General features: G+C 45.0%; 2 protein-coding genes across 2 annotated transcripts in view; one reads left to right on the top strand and one right to left on the bottom strand.

Moving 5' to 3' along the window:
- The window catches only part of Me3 (malic enzyme 3), a 167,385-nt gene that overhangs the window by 115,993 nt on the left and 36,058 nt on the right, over nt 1–15,334 (top strand). Inside the window, exons 5-6 of the mRNA XM_048360363.1 lie at nt 3,507–3,668; nt 10,316–10,419. Of these exons, the coding sequence (XP_048216320.1) occupies nt 3,507–3,668; nt 10,316–10,419 (266 nt within the window). The remainder of the gene's footprint in view (nt 1–3,506; nt 3,669–10,315; nt 10,420–15,334) is intronic.
- On the bottom strand, nt 800–1,527 carry LOC125361761 (peptidyl-prolyl cis-trans isomerase A-like). The gene has a single exon (XM_048360364.1). The coding sequence runs from the start codon at nt 1,495–1,497 to the stop codon at nt 1,000–1,002; it is 498 nt and encodes a 165-aa protein (XP_048216321.1). The 5' UTR covers nt 1,498–1,527; the 3' UTR covers nt 800–999.

The following is a 15,334-nucleotide window of genomic DNA, read 5'->3' as shown; positions in this document are numbered from 1 at the left end:
CCTGATTATGATTATTTATTTCATATAACTCTTGTCTGCGTATGGTTTTTGCCTTGTGTTTTTCTTTCCTGGTTATCTTTTTAGACTCTTGTTATCGACAGGCTGTGGCCTCGGAGGTTCTGGTCTTGGAGATGCAAGTCTCCAGGGTGTGTCTAGGATGAAACTAATAAAATCTGGAGGATATTAAGGGAAGTTAGCTCATTGGATGGGAAGTTAACTCCAGACTAACCTGAGTGGGCATGCTGCCAAGGGCCCGAACACTGATCTCTTCCACATGCCTGGACAGTTCAACCATGGGAAACTTTGGACACAATAGGCAGTGCAGAAGACATGGGCTGAGCTGAAGGAACTCAATCAATAGATATGTTGAGCATCTTCCATATTCCAGGCACTGCACCAAGAATCAAGATGGAGTCCTCACTAATGCATATAGCAGTAGTTTGTGAAAATTGCCAAGAACTGAAAGGACACCCTCTCCCCTGTGAAAAGTTAAAAAAACAAAACCAAAAACACTACTCCCTTCCCACCAAGCTGGCACAGAGGCTGGGGGAGGGACTCATGGACTGGATTTTAAGTTTTAATTGCTCCTTGGAAGGGCACAATTGTTACTGGGGGGAGGTCCTGCTGCAGGAGATGCACAATTTATTGTGCATCTTCTTTTAATAAGCATAGGCCTTGCCCCTGACTAGCTTTATGTCCATTGTTAGGAAGCCGTAAGAGCTACATATCCACTAACTTCAGCAAACAAACCTTAACATCCTTCTAGGTTTCAGTGATACTTTTTTTTTCGACAGACAACTTTAGTTTTTATTCATAATCATAAACTTAACTCTGCAATCCAGCTAGACTTGGAGGGGAGTAAGGAAAACATGGAACCCAAAGAACTGCAGTGAGAGCACAAATGGATTACAGGGTATTTGCAAGCAGATGGGGTGGAAGGGTGCTCTCCAGAGCTACGAAGGAATGGTCTGGTGGTTATGATAAACCAAGTCAAATGTGTTAGAGTTGTCCGCAGTCGGTAATGGTCACCTTCTTGCTGGTCTTGCCATTCCGGGACCCAAAGCCCTGCATGGCTTCCACGACTTCCATGCCCTCTTTCACCTTCCCAAACACCACATACTTGCCATCCAACCAATCAGTCTTGACAGTGCAGATGAAAAACTGGGAACCATTTGTATTTGGTCCAGCATTTGCCATGGACAAGATGCCAGGACCTGTTTGCTTCAGGATGAAATTCTCATCTTCAAATTTCTCTCCATAGATGGACTTGCTGCCACCAGTCCCATTATGGCATGTGAAGTCACCACCCTGGCACATGAATCCTGGGAGAATCCTGTGAAAACAGGAACCCTTATAACCAAATCCTTTCTCTCCAGTGCTCAGAGCACGAACGTTTTCTGCTGTCTTTGGAACTTTGTCTGCAAATAGCTCGAAGGAGACGCGGCCCAAGGGCTTGCCGTCGGCGGCAATGTCGAAGAACGCGGTGGGATTGACCATGGCTGGCAGCTGGTAACTACAAGCAGCAGCGGCGTCTGCAAAGCCTCAGTGATACTTTTAGAGGAATAAAAACATAGAGATTTTAGAGGTCACCCTAGAGGAGGTAGGACTCAAACAAGCCCCAAACAGAGAACAATCCAGACCTCTCGGAATGATGTAAGAGACAGGAGCAGATCTGAGCCAGTAAGTGGCACCTAATTCAGTTGCACTGGACAGAATTTATTGGACATCTGCTCTGTAAGAGTTTCCTAGGTTTTCTGGATAAAGGCATTCAAGCCCTAGCTCCAGGAGCTTTCGATCTAGTTAGAGAAGCTTACCAGGAGGCACAGACAGTATAGACCACGGGCTTCCCACCTGCTCTGCGGGATCCAGATTGGGCAGGTAAGTGGCCGGGACCACGTCACCTTTGGAGAAGCTGGAGATGAGAGCTAGTGAATATGGAGAGGAAGCAACTCTGGCTTTGCAACAGACAGCCCAGAACTCTGGTCTTAAGTCTTCTGTTTACTGGCTATGTGCAGATAACTTCTCTGAGCTCTGCTTTGAAGAAAAATTGCTATGGAAATTCAGAGGAAGGAGTCATGCCTTTTGGAGGAGAAGCTTCTGGAAGATGGGAGGGAGATAGTTTTTTAGTTTTTCATTGAAATTTTCAAGGACAGTAGAATTTGAATTTAGAAATTAAAGGGGTTGAGGAGTAGACAGGCATGTATTCATGAAAATACAGAGCTCATGCAAAGCCAAAAAGATTTTAGATAGGATGAAGCATGAAGATGAATGGGACATTTAAAGGGCAGGTTGGACATAGACTATGAAAACCTTAAAGGTCAAGCTAAAATATGTGAGCTTTATTTTGTAGAGGCAATGGGCCATTGGCAATGTGAAGGCAAGAAACTGATTCATCTGGATACGCGTTGGGAAACACGAAATGGAATGGGGCGTGTCCAAGGCCAGCCTGAGCATGAGCACTGTTCGCTGAGCTAGTTGGACTGCAATGGCTTAAAGGAGTAATACATGTGCTGGCTCAAGGCAGTAGCGATGATGGCCACATCATGAAGAAGGTGCCAGAAACATGGAACTGATACAATCAGCAGAACTTGTTGACCAACCAGAAAGGAATGAGAGCACATTGGCTAGCTTTGGGCGTGGGAGAGGTGAAACAAATGAGGAAGGAAGACGGCGTAACAACAACAACAACAACAAAAGTTCAACAACAGCAAGAAGGAAAGGAAGCTTCGTTTGCTTGGCAACTTGTGGAATCTGAGAGGCGTATTGGATCTCCCAGTGACGATACCCCATTAGCCAACTACAAATGCCATCTGCTCAAGAGGTGACGTAGCAGCCTATGGCGTGGATGAAGATGTGAAGGTTAGAACGTTCAAAGTTCTGCAGAGCCCTACTCTCTTGAAAGCCGCATCAGCCAGGTTGGAGTCATGCAGTCATGCAGTGCCTACCTCGCAAGTGTGAGCTCATACCCAAGTACTGTCCTCTAAAATAGTTCTCCAAGGTCTCATTTTATTCCATCTTTGATTCCCTCATTTAGTAGGCAATCATTGTATGGTCTTTCTTTAGTAATGCTGAACTAGAGAATATGAAATAATTTAAAAGTCTAGTGTTTGCCCTAAATAATCATCATTATAATCTTGAAAACAGTGACTATTTACTGTTAAAATGAGCCGTGAGTTATTTCAAGCCATCTTTATAACAACCTGATAGTTTAGGCATTATTTATTATAATTATTATTATACCCATTTCATGAAAAATCGAGTTCCTTTGAGGGAGAGTGACCGGATGTGGTTTCCTCCAGCTGTGTCTGCAGCCCACACTCCCAACCTCAGGCGCAGGGCCAGTGTCTTTCTGTCACGGTACCTCAGTGGGGTTTCCCCAAAGCCTGCTCCCAGGGCTGCTACCTGAGGTGGTTGAGTCCCCTGCAGTCAGCGGGCATCCATTGTCAAGCCACACTGCTAGACACAGGAGTGGAAACTTGGCCTCAGGAGATGCTTGTGTTTTGCAGGCCGTGGTGGTGACTGACGGGGAACGGATTCTGGGCCTGGGAGACCTGGGCTCCTTCGGCATGGGCATCCCCACGGGCAAGCTGACCCTGTACACAGCATGCGGAGGGGTGAACCCCCAGCACTGCCTCCCGGTCTTGCTGGATGTCGGCACCAACAACGAGGTAACAGACTGTCTAGACCGAGGCGAGAAGGCCTATTTTTGCGGGTGGGGTGTGACTGCCACATGGCAGCAGCCACTTCGTTGTCAGCTGCCCTTTGACCAGATCAAGGTCAAGTCTCCCCATCCCCTACACAGACATAAATGGGAGGAGCTTCCTCCTTCCTGAGCCTGCTTCTCCCAGCCCACGTCCATTTCCAGGTCCCATTGCGCCTCCCCTGTCTTCTGTACCTGGGATGACCCTCACTTCGGCTTCCACCGGTGCATTGCCTCCAAGACCCCATCTCTTCCATTCTCCTCCAAGCCGCTCTGACCCACGGCTGGAGGAGGACTTGTTTGGCACACCTCACCAGCCAGTGAGAGGGGGCTCTGCTTGCTCAGCATGTTTTGCGATGAGTTGCCTGAGTGGAAGGGTTAAAACTCCAAGCATCCGTTCCAGGGGCTGACATGTCAGAATCAGGGATTCAAGCAACCTGTAAACCCAGGGAGAGAAACTTAACTATGCTGTGGGTATCCAGCTGCCTTGCAACTGCAGGCCAAGCCCCAGCCAAGAGTTGTTCTGCTATCACAGATACCAGGAGCAGGATTTGTGCAAGCCTGTGATTCTCAGCTCCATGCCGCTGCATCAGAAACTGTGCAAGAATTCTTCTTCTTTTTCTCTCTCTCTTTCTCCCTCTCCCTGTATCTCACCAGCATAGGGTTTGAATTTAGGGTCTCGCACTTGCTAAGCTTGCTTGCTTCTCCTGGCACTTTGTCACCTGAGCCATGCCTCCATCTCAGCTTTTTGTTAGTTGGTTATTTTAGAGATATGGTCTTGTGGACTTTTCTTACTCCTCGTGGATTGGGTTTGTTGTATTTGCTTTGAATTACAATCTTCCAGATTCCACCTGCTAGTTAGGGTTACACGTGTGAGCCACTAATGTCTGGTTCAACAATTCCTTCTTAATGACATTGATTTTTTTTTTAGTTTAAGATCAGTGTACATTAAAATTGAAGTCCAAAGAAATATTAAAAATAATATCAGTCACATGGAAAATGATAATTTTTTTTTTACATTTTCTTGCATTTCCTTTCACCCTTTTCCCCCCCACCAACACTCATAGGAACAAAATTGGGTTTCTATTGCAATGTTTTTCATCATGCTTTCTGAAACTTACAGTACAGCACAAGTTTTCTCCCAGGTCATATTCTTCATGGTCACTTTAATAGCTACCTGCTATGTCATAATTCACATCACATGAGTTGGACAATTAGGTCATTTGTAGGTTTGATATAAAGACAATTTGTTTCCAGATCCTCATGCTGTCCCTTTATCTGATTATTTCCTTAGGATACATTCTATCATTGATTCACATTGTCAAAAAAGCAATAGTTGTTTATAATCTGTAGTGCTCATAAAGCCTCTTTCCTCAGATTTCCTCTTGCCTAGACACCGTAAATCCCCATTTCTAAACAAAAGGGGCCACGCTAGCTCCTAGCAAGGAAGGAGGCTTCATTTGGTTCTGCCCACAGATGCCATGAAATGATTAAATTCCAGGCAGACCCTACTTGAGAGTTTGGAAACCAGCGGGGTGGGATGAGATGAGGAAGAACAAGAGGCACGACTGGTCTGAGAAGTAGTGACTCCGCTCCCAGCGCTCCTGCCTCCTTTAGACTTGATGGGAACGAGACGGGAAGATCACTGAGCACCCTCTACTTTTAAGGCTCTTCTCCATGCGCTTCCTCGCCAGCCTGGGAGATGGAGGCTGGCTTGCAGCACAATCTGTGTAGCTGCTCGGCAGGTCCAGTTTTCCCTTCCCCTGACCAGATGCTTGCATTTATACCAGGCAGCTAGTAAAGTGATCCTCCAGCCACAAAACTACATCTTTGCCTGGAGAGACAGGTGGGTGTGGCAAGCCATCTTAGATATTCTTCCCATGCCATGTCTCAGGCTGTATTCCAACTGGATTTAATGGAGACCTTCACTCCCTCTTCTCAAATCTGGCCTTAGGTAAGAATGGAACCGGCATGGCTGATCTGGGGCTTTTGAATCCCCTGAAAGGGAGTTAGTTGACTCTAGTATATACATTACAATCCTTCTATCCGTTGTTGAAGGTACAGCGCGCAGCCCTGGTGTGCTGAAGTTCAAAGTTGATCCCAATTTGTGACAAACCCACCAGAAAAGATGACCAGAAATGAGCTATAACCATAAACCAGGACCTTACACCCAGTTTAGACCCAGAGAGCAGAACATTTGTCATCACTCTCTTTCCAGTTGGGGAAACTGAGGCCCAGAGAGTTTACTTTGCTGGAAAAGATCTGCTACAAATGGAAAGACTGGGTTCCTAAGGTGATCTTTTCCATATGTCAGTCCAGAAGTTATTTACTATTAAAGTAACTGTAGAGTATGATTTAAATTTTTGAAAGAAATAAGAAAGAGCATTTCTTCCACAGTGCTATACATGTGATCTCCCTCAATACTTACCTATGGTTACACTTAGATGTAGTTATGACCTAGCTATAATCATAATGTGTTGGTAGTTTTGTTCTGATTTTCCCAACTAAGATTATTTTGTGGACACTTTCTCTTTACTTATTTAATAAAAGTTTATTGAGTGTTTAGTAAGTGTCAGGCACTCTGCTAGGAATGAAGGAGATGAATAAAAGCCAGGCCTGGGTGGAATCGTCTAGTTGTCAGTGCTTCAACCTTGTCACCTAATTGCTCATTTTAATGGGTCCTGTGTCACATCCACTCCAAGTGTCTGCTTCTCCCTCGAGTCTTGCACTCAGAGCATGAGAATTCAGAGTCACAGAGTGGACCAGCATTAGGGAGACAGTGGTTTGTCTCTCTTCCAATAGATTTACTATTCATCTCTCACACTACAGTTCTTTTTTTTTTTTTCTTTAAGTGTCGATTTGCATGACATTCTCCCCAGAAGTCTAGGGTACGTGTCTCGCTCAGAGCAAGCCTGGGCTGCAGGAATGGTAGGCTTAGCCTCGTAACTTCTCTCCTGCATAAGTGCAGTGAGGTGTGTTTGTGGGAGCCTCCCTGTCAGAACAACTCCATCTCTGTGTGTGTCTCCATAAACACTCCTGAGGCCACAGGAGTTTCCATCGTCATCAGAGAAAACACCCCTCCAGGTTTCCTGCTGGAGGAACACATCTGCTGCATGCAGCTCTGAAACCGAGTCACTTTTACCTGCCAGCACCCAGGAGGCCTGCAAAATAAATCCACAGCGCAACTCCCATGAAGAAGGGACGTCTCATGGTGAGGTTCCAAGGGAGCGCCTCTCAGTTATACTGTGTTGGTGAAACAAAACACATGACAGTCACCCTGTCTAACATTGAAGGAACCTGAACCATTAACTCCTTTAGCCCCTTATTTTATGTGGAAAAAAAAAGAGGCCCACTGCAGAAATGGCTTCCCGCAAGCCCTGTGCTCATCCAACTTTATGCAATGTTCCCCAAGTGGACCTCATGAGCAGAGAGGTGTTTTTTCCGGCTGAAGTGTTGTGATTCTGTAAGTTCAGTTCACAAGGAGATGCCCTGTTGGCCTCTGGAAGTGATTTATGAGTTCAGCCCCCTCCCCCCCATGTTAAGAATCTAGCAACAAGATTAAGAATGAAGCAACAAGACACATGAAGGATTGACCCCCACTGGGGCGCCTACAGGCACCAGACAGAACCCCAGGTATGCATGGGCCTGCTTTGATGTGCGGGCAGGGCAACTCCCCCAAGGCCGGCTGTGAACATTCCATTGTGGACCCAACCAAAAAGCCCCCAACCTAGTGGTCCCTACACCTAGTGGCTGCGTATTAACCTCTGCCTCCTTGCTCAGACCTCATCAAACCCAGCCCCTGTCCCAGCTCAGACACACAGTCTCCAAGCTTCCGGGAAGGCTGTGTCCCTCATTGCCCTATCTCAATAAACAGTCCTCACTTGTGGGAGATCGAGTCCACCCGTTTGCTTCCTTTCTCCTCTATTTTCCTAACAACACAGTAATGTCATGACATGCCCAGGACCTTGAATAGAGTAAGGAGTCAGACTCAAACTCCACAGTCTCAACTGGGGTGCGTCGAACTCTTCCTTTGTCCTGAAGGATTTCTGCGTCCTCAGAACACTTCTCAGGAAACACCATTCAGGAAAGAGGAAAGGACAACTTCAATTAGATACTATTGAGATACAAAGGTGACTGCAAAATACCTTTTAAAAGTATAGTCTCATAGCAAAATGTGCCATGCCTCAAGAGATAGAAAAATTCTGTGGTGTGATCATACTGACAATTGGTTTCTTATGCTTCTATAGAGTATTTGAGTAATTTACTCTTGTGATGCTTCTAATAGCCTGGCGTGTGCTCGTCTGTGCTTTACAGATGAGCAAGCTAGAGTTTGGGGTTAAGCTGACTCCCAGCACTGCGTTGGCTGGGTCTCACGAGGGCAACCCCTCCTCCCAGCGCTTGGCACTGTGGGGACCAGGGAACTAGGCAAGAGCTGGGACATTGCCCAGTTCTCCCAGGAGTGCTCAGTCATCACTGGGGAAGTCCAAGGGTTCAGCCTCTCATTCTGTAGACCGCATTGGCTGGCAGAATGGAACCCCAGGAAAGGCTATATCCACACCCTCAGACCGCTGGAGCACCTCTGGCAGGAGTGAAGTATTTTTCCAAATCAGCAAGGAGGCCGGGGCTGGGAGCGTGGCTTAGCCGGAAGAGTGCTTGCCTAGCATGCATGAAGCCCCGGGTTCAATTCCTCCGATTCCTTAGCACCTCAGAAACAGAAAAAGCCGAAAGTGGCGCTGTGGCTCAAGCGGCAGAGTGCTAGCCTTGAGCAAAAAGAAGCCAGGGTCAGTACTCAGGTCCTAAATTCAAGCCCTAGGACAGGAAAAAAAAAAATCTCAAGGATGCCACTGGCTGGGAACAACACAGGGAAAGGAGGTACAGCTGCACCTCACAAACTGATTGTATGCAAGAAAGACTGTGGGACTAGCTATCGCCCTGACCTCTTCTTTTCAGTCCAGTCTTCTCATTATGTGTGTGCTGTTGCATTTAGAAGTTTCCAGCACGCAGTGTCAGATAAAATACAGACGCCATGTTAGATGTGAATTTCAGACGAGTAGTGATTCTTAATTGTTTTAAATTTAATTATGTACCAAGTATTGCATACTTATAATGAAATATGATTAATATTTGTCTGAAAATTACATTTGATGGAAGTGCAGAGTTTTATTTGCTAAATCCAGTCACCCTATGAATGGAGGCAGAAAGAAGGTTAGAGTAAGATAACTCCATGCTGCAGAGGAAAGGGGACTTACGGCCTGAGGAGCATGACCCTGATGATTTTCCGAGCACCCTCAGTGTGACCTTGTGTGACCTTGAAGGGGTTCTAGGTTCTGGAATGGGAAGCACCTGAGTTTGAATTCATTCTCTGTCACTTAACTAGTGCTGTGACTTTAGACAAGGTATTTAATTCTCAATTTAAGAAGGGAGGTGATAATAATAATCTGTCACATAACGTCAAGTTCTCCAAGGAAAGGGTCTGGTCCTTGTTCATTTCCATCTCAAAGAATTGTGCAATAATCTTTCCAATAAAAGGATCCTTTAAAAATAAACCTTTTAAAAAGTGCTTATTGACAAGAGTTACAGCGATATCATCTAGGACTTGGGTTTGTTTTTCTCTTTGGATTAAAGCATTAGACAGGAAAAGGGTTGGAGCAGACAGAGAAGGCTTATTTGACAGTGAAAATACAGAAGCAATAGTGTAATTCCTTAGAAAGGCAAAATCAAAGTTCAACAAAATAAACACCAGGAAGCTGGTACTTGAAAGGAGTAGGGTGGGGTCAAGGGGAAAGGAGAGGAGAATACAGTCAAGAGTTTTGTATATCCTACAAAAGTAAGAAGAATGAGGAAAAGGGTGGGGAGGGGAGGGATGGGTGGAAATGTGGAAAGAGGTAGCATTGATCAAGAGGCATTATATACATACACTGCTTTGTTAAATGGTAATTCCGTTGTACAACTACTTCAAGATTAAAAAGAAGAAGAAAAGGCAGACTCTTTGTGTAAGGAAGGGCCCAGAAACAGGGGCCACAGTCTCTCCCTGGGCCCATCAGTTAGGGTCCTCGGTTTTCCTCCCCCTAAGGGAATACCTTTGGTCCAACTGACCAGAAGTGTGAGGAGAGTTTTAGAATTGGCTCCTCCATGATTGGACCCTCTATTTTGGATATGGAAAGGACTTTTGATTGAATGGAGGCTGAGGGACACATACCTGACCACAGCCACCAAGAATATACAAGTTTGGGACCTGAAACCCATATGGCCCCCTGGAAACACAATGGCTATTTGGGTTGGTCTGTTCCTTTTTGTTTGTTTGCTTGCTTGTTTGTTTTGCCATGTCACCTCCATGCCATGTTAGAGCTGGTCTCTACCATCAGTTTCCGTCCCAACGACCTAGCCAGCACTTCCCCTCAGCACCAATTCCAGGGGTGGGCAAGGCAGATGTCGAATTAAAGACTAAGAAGGCAGAGAATTACAAAGATGATTCCTGGGTAGGGGTGGGAAGATACAGACAGCTTTCTTTTTCTCCTACCCCATCATTCCTCATGCTAAACATGGACATTTGCTTGTGAAATAACCATAATAAATTAGTAGCAACGGAGCTGATTGTTCTGCTCTCTGTTCCAGGAGCTGCTCAGAGACCAACTGTACATAGGCCTAAAACATCGCCGTGTGCGTGGGCAGGAGTATGAAGACTTTCTGGATGCATTCATGCAGGCTGTGACAGACAAGTAAGTGGGAAAGCTGCCCTTCAGGAGAAGGACTCCCAGGAGCTGCCAGGACTATGTGGGCAGAATCTCCAATAGGCGGTAGTAGAGAATGTACTTTTCCAGGGAATGCGATTGAACCCCACATATCAGAACAGAGGACAGGAGTTGAATGGGTGCATTTTCTGGAAGAATCTTTGGAAGAAGAGAGGGGAGGAAAGGGAAGACAACTAAGGCTTGAAGGCTCTGTGGTCTGGAAATAGTTAGGGAGCTGTTGTTCCAGGAGGAAACTCCTCTTGGTGAGAGCTGACAGGGGCTTTCAGCATAAACAAGGGATGGAGGAAAGATGGGATAGTTCTGACGCGTTGGCTGTGGAAGGCAGCTTGCCACATTTACCATAATTCTGTATCTCTGTGTGGGGACAGGGCAGCATTAATGAGGCACTCTTGAAAACCCCTTAACTCGGGACCTCCTAGATGTATGAGATGTCATCTCTTTGCTGAGGTGAAGATATTGGAGGCCCCACCCGCTTCACCTGCCAGCTCTGTCTACATCAGAGCCACCTGCTGCCCTATCCCAGCATGCTATGCGGATGGAGTCCTGGTAACACCTACAACAAGCAGGGCAAGCCAGAATTTCAGCAGTTCAGTCCATGGGCCTCATTTGAAAAGAGAAAAAATAATATTGTGGGCTGGGAATATGGCCTAGTGGCAAGAGTGCTTGCCTCCTACACATGAAGCTCTAGGTTCGATTCCCCAGCACCACATATATGGAAAACGGCCAGAAGGGGCGCTGTGGCTCAGGTGGCAGAGTGCTAGCCTTGAGCAGGAAGATGCCAGGGATGGTGCTCAGGCCCTGAGTCCAAGGCCCAGGACTGGCCAAAAACAAACAAAATAATAATAATAATAATAATAATAATATTGTAGCAAAGAAAGTGGATGGAGTGCAAGAGGGGCACAAAAGTTCTTGAGTAAGTTTCAGGGCAAAAAAAAAAAAATAGCTCACATCTGGAGAGCTTAGTCTGAGGAGCAGGGGGAAATACCCAGAGAGAACAAAGGAAGGCAAGGTATTGGGTACAGATGGAGCCAGCTGGAAGAAGCAAGTAGGAGACCTATCTAGTTGAAGATAAACTCATCAGGTGAAAGAGAGTGAGGAGAAAGATGTCCTCGAGGATGAAGGATAAAGAAATGTGATCCCGATACTTAGGCACATGGGACGCCTCCAGACCTGGGAACTAGCCAGGTAGCTCTGGGAGTCCACTTGAGGTTTGGGGGTCAAGAATTTAATTCATATCAGTGGTATGGCTTGAATGTAGCCACTATAAAGGCATGTGTCAGAAATTCAATCCCTGATGCAACAGTTGAGTTGGCTACCAGGCAGAATGAACTGGACAGAAAGGAAGTAATGACCAAAAAAGTGGGAATTTGTGGTTGTGATGATGGAGGAAAGGCTGGGAAGTTACCACCAAAGAAACGAATTCAAGGATTATATGCATTCATAGAAGCACTGAATATAGAACAAAGGAGGAGTACCCACTTTATTCCTCCTTTTTCAAATGGTCCTAAGTACCACATTCAGATCTCAACAAAAATAGGTTAAGGGTCATAAATTACCTAAAGTATCTTTGGAGAACAATAACCATGATCACAAAGGGAATGAAAGGTTTTACTTGGTGGAAAGAAGACAGAGAGATTTCTGCATCCAGGCTGCAGTGCTACCTCCAGAGATTTGGAAGCTGTTCTTACAGAAACACGGTGGGCTTGTTTCTGCACAGCCAGTAGAGAAGAACCAATTGGTACCAACAGAGTACCAAAAGAAGTACCAACCAACAGAGGCCACTTGGGCCACAAAATAAATCAGATCAATCCCACAGTGTCCAGGAGTCTCGAAGAATGGGTGCCTTGTCACAAAAGGAGCTCCAAGACAGGTTATATGGATTGTTGGTGGTGACTTAATAAGAAAGAATTCAAATTTCAGATGCTCTTCAACATGCCTTCTTTCCCCATCATTCTGACCTCTTAAGGATCCTGTGAGTTTTCTAATCTGTTCCATTGATCTTTGGGTCATTTTTGTGCCAATACCAAACTGTTTTTGTTATTGTGGTTCTGTAGTAGAGTTCGAAATCTGGTACTGTGATACTGCCCACATTGGCACATAGGATTGCTTTGGCTATTCTGGGAATTTTGTTGTTCCATATGAATTTTTTTATTATTTTCTCATCTCCGTAAAGAATGTCATTGGGATTTTGATGAGGATTCCATTGAATTTATATATCATTATGGAAGTGTGGCCTTTCTCACAATACTGATTCTTCCTATCCATGAACATGAAAGGTCTTAACATTTCCTTGTATCCTCTTTGCTTTCTTTCTTTAGATTTTCATAGTTTTTGCTATAATATCTTTTACATTTTTGGTTAAGTAATTCTGAGGGTTGTTTTGTTGTTGTTTTTTTGAGGCAATTGCAAATGTTTTTTTTCCCCATGATTTCCCTTTCTGCATGTACATTGTTGGCATACAGAAAGGCTACTAAATTTTGTGGGCTAATTTTGCATACTACTAATTTGCTGAAATGGTTGATTAGCTCTAGGAGTTTGGGGGTGGAGTATTTTGGGTCCTTTAGGTATAAGATCATATCATGTGCAAAAAGGGATGGTTTAATTTCTTCTTTCCCTATGTGGATCCCTTTAATGTCCTTTTCTTGCCTTATTGCTCTGGCTAAGAATTCTAGAAATACTCTATTGAAGAGCTATGGAGAGAGTGGGCTTCCTTGCCTTGCTCTGATTTTAGGGTAAATGGTATTAGCTTTTCCCCATTTAGTATGACATTGGCTATTGGTCTGTCATACATAGCCTTTATTATTTTAAGGAATACCATTTGTTGGCATCTATCCTGAGCATCATGAGCCGGGATATGATGAAGACACCTGCACATCCATGTTCATTGCTGCACCACTCACAGTAGCCAAGATATGGAAACAGCCCAGATGCCCCACAATAGATGAGTGGATCCAAAATACACAATGGAACTTTACACAGCCATTAGAAAGAATAGAAGAATGTCATTTTCAAAGGAAGGAATGGAACTAGAACAAATCATATTAAGTGAGGTAAGGCAAGCTCAGAGAGACAAACGATGCATGTTCTCCCTAATATGCGGAAGTTATACCTAAGACACACTGCGATATGACAAAATGCACAGAATTCTAGATGCTCACATGCAGTGAGACCAAAAGAGGATAGTCTTAGGAGAGAATCACAAAGGTACAATACCCATGAGCCTCTTCATGTGTATATAAAATAATATACATACTGAAACAAACTCCAAAGAAAAGGAAACTTGTTTCTTAATGTGCTTTTTTACTTTTCTGATGACTCTGTATTCTTGACCTCATATGTGATATATTCATGTGCACATCTGTGAGAGTGTGGGGGGAAAGCACAGAATCAGAGGAAAATGGGCGAAAAAGTACAGCAGTGGAGCACACTGGACACTGATGAAAGTGAACTATACAACTGGTGGGTGGAGATGGGAGGGAGGGAATGGGAGAGAATGAGGGAACTGCAAAAGGAAATGTTCTTATTACCTGACACATGTAAACGTAACTCCTCTGCATATCACCTCCATAACAACAACAAAACCAATTAGAAAAAAAGAAGACTCCTGAGACTATCAGAGTACCTGTGGTTTATGCGTGTAATCCTAGCTACTCAGGAGGCTGAGATGTGAGGACTGTAGTTCAAAGCCAGCCCAAGCACTAAAATCTCCAATTAAACACACACACACACACACACACACACACACACACACACACACACACACAGCTAGAAATTGATCTGTGGATCAAGTGCTTAGACAGCAGCCTTGAGCACAAAAGCTCAGGACAGCACCCATGTGCTGAGTTCAAGCCCCAAGTACCAAAAACAAAACAAATGAACAAAAAACCCTGTGAAACTGGCATGATCGTTATTATTATAGAAGAGGAATTTGAGACCCTAAGAGGCTGAAGTACCTGTCTCGGCTCACCTAGTTCCTGGCACAACTATGAGCTGGACCCAAGTCTACTCATTCAGGATCCAGGCTGCTGAGTTACCTGAGAGAAGGGAGTTTGGCTTAAGAGCCTACTTTAACTTCCTGCTTCCAGGGCTTGCAGCTTATCTATCTAACCAGTCAGTCATCATTCCATGACTCCCCAAAGAGAAATCTTGCTATTCCTGTGAGAAAGTTAAAAAAAACCAGGATGTAAGAGGCTCTTCAAATGATCACCAAGTTCAGTTCACACTTTCACAGATACACATAAGCAATCCAGGGTGAAGGGCATGTCAGCCAACAGGAATGTGTTCTTAAACAGAAAGGTGATGGATTGATGGCCAGCTGCTTTGACTTCCTAATAAGCTAAAGCAGATGTTTCTGTAGATACTGGAGGTGGGGGGTGAGCTGGTCGCCCCAGCTCCATAGCCCCAAAATGGAATGCTTAGCCTAAGAGTGACTCAGAAGCCCTGAAGCCATGCCCAGTGGGTTAGAAGAAAGAACCACCGTGGGGAATGTTGAGTCCTCCTTCACCATCCTCCTCTCGGCCCTAACTTCCTGTTCATAAAAGAATGTTCATCTTCCTACCCCTCCTCATTACTTGTCTTGAGGAGTTTTTAGCCTGAAAACAAGTCACTGTGTGTAGATGGCTCTGTTCCTGCTTCCTGCAGCTGGCCGATAAGACTCCCCAAAGCAGAGAGAACCTCCATTTAAGTCTGTGAATTTCAAAAATAGGATGCTGGAAGCCTTCTCCAGCTGGATCTTTGAGACAAAGACTAAGATTCCATGGCAAAAACTAGTCATTGCATCCTTGCTGCTTTTCCTCTGCCTGTGGGGGTCCGGGGCACTGTGCCCGGACACTGCTGTGCCGTGACAAGTTATCCCAAAGCCTTTCCCTGCACATTCCTAATT

The sequence above is a fragment of the Perognathus longimembris genome, chromosome 13 (assembly GCF_023159225.1).
Source record: "Perognathus longimembris pacificus isolate PPM17 chromosome 13, ASM2315922v1, whole genome shotgun sequence".
Lineage (NCBI taxonomy): Eukaryota > Metazoa > Chordata > Mammalia > Rodentia > Heteromyidae > Perognathus > Perognathus longimembris.
The sequence above is the reverse complement of the archived record's forward strand: the minus strand, read 5'-3'. Positions and strand labels throughout refer to the sequence as shown.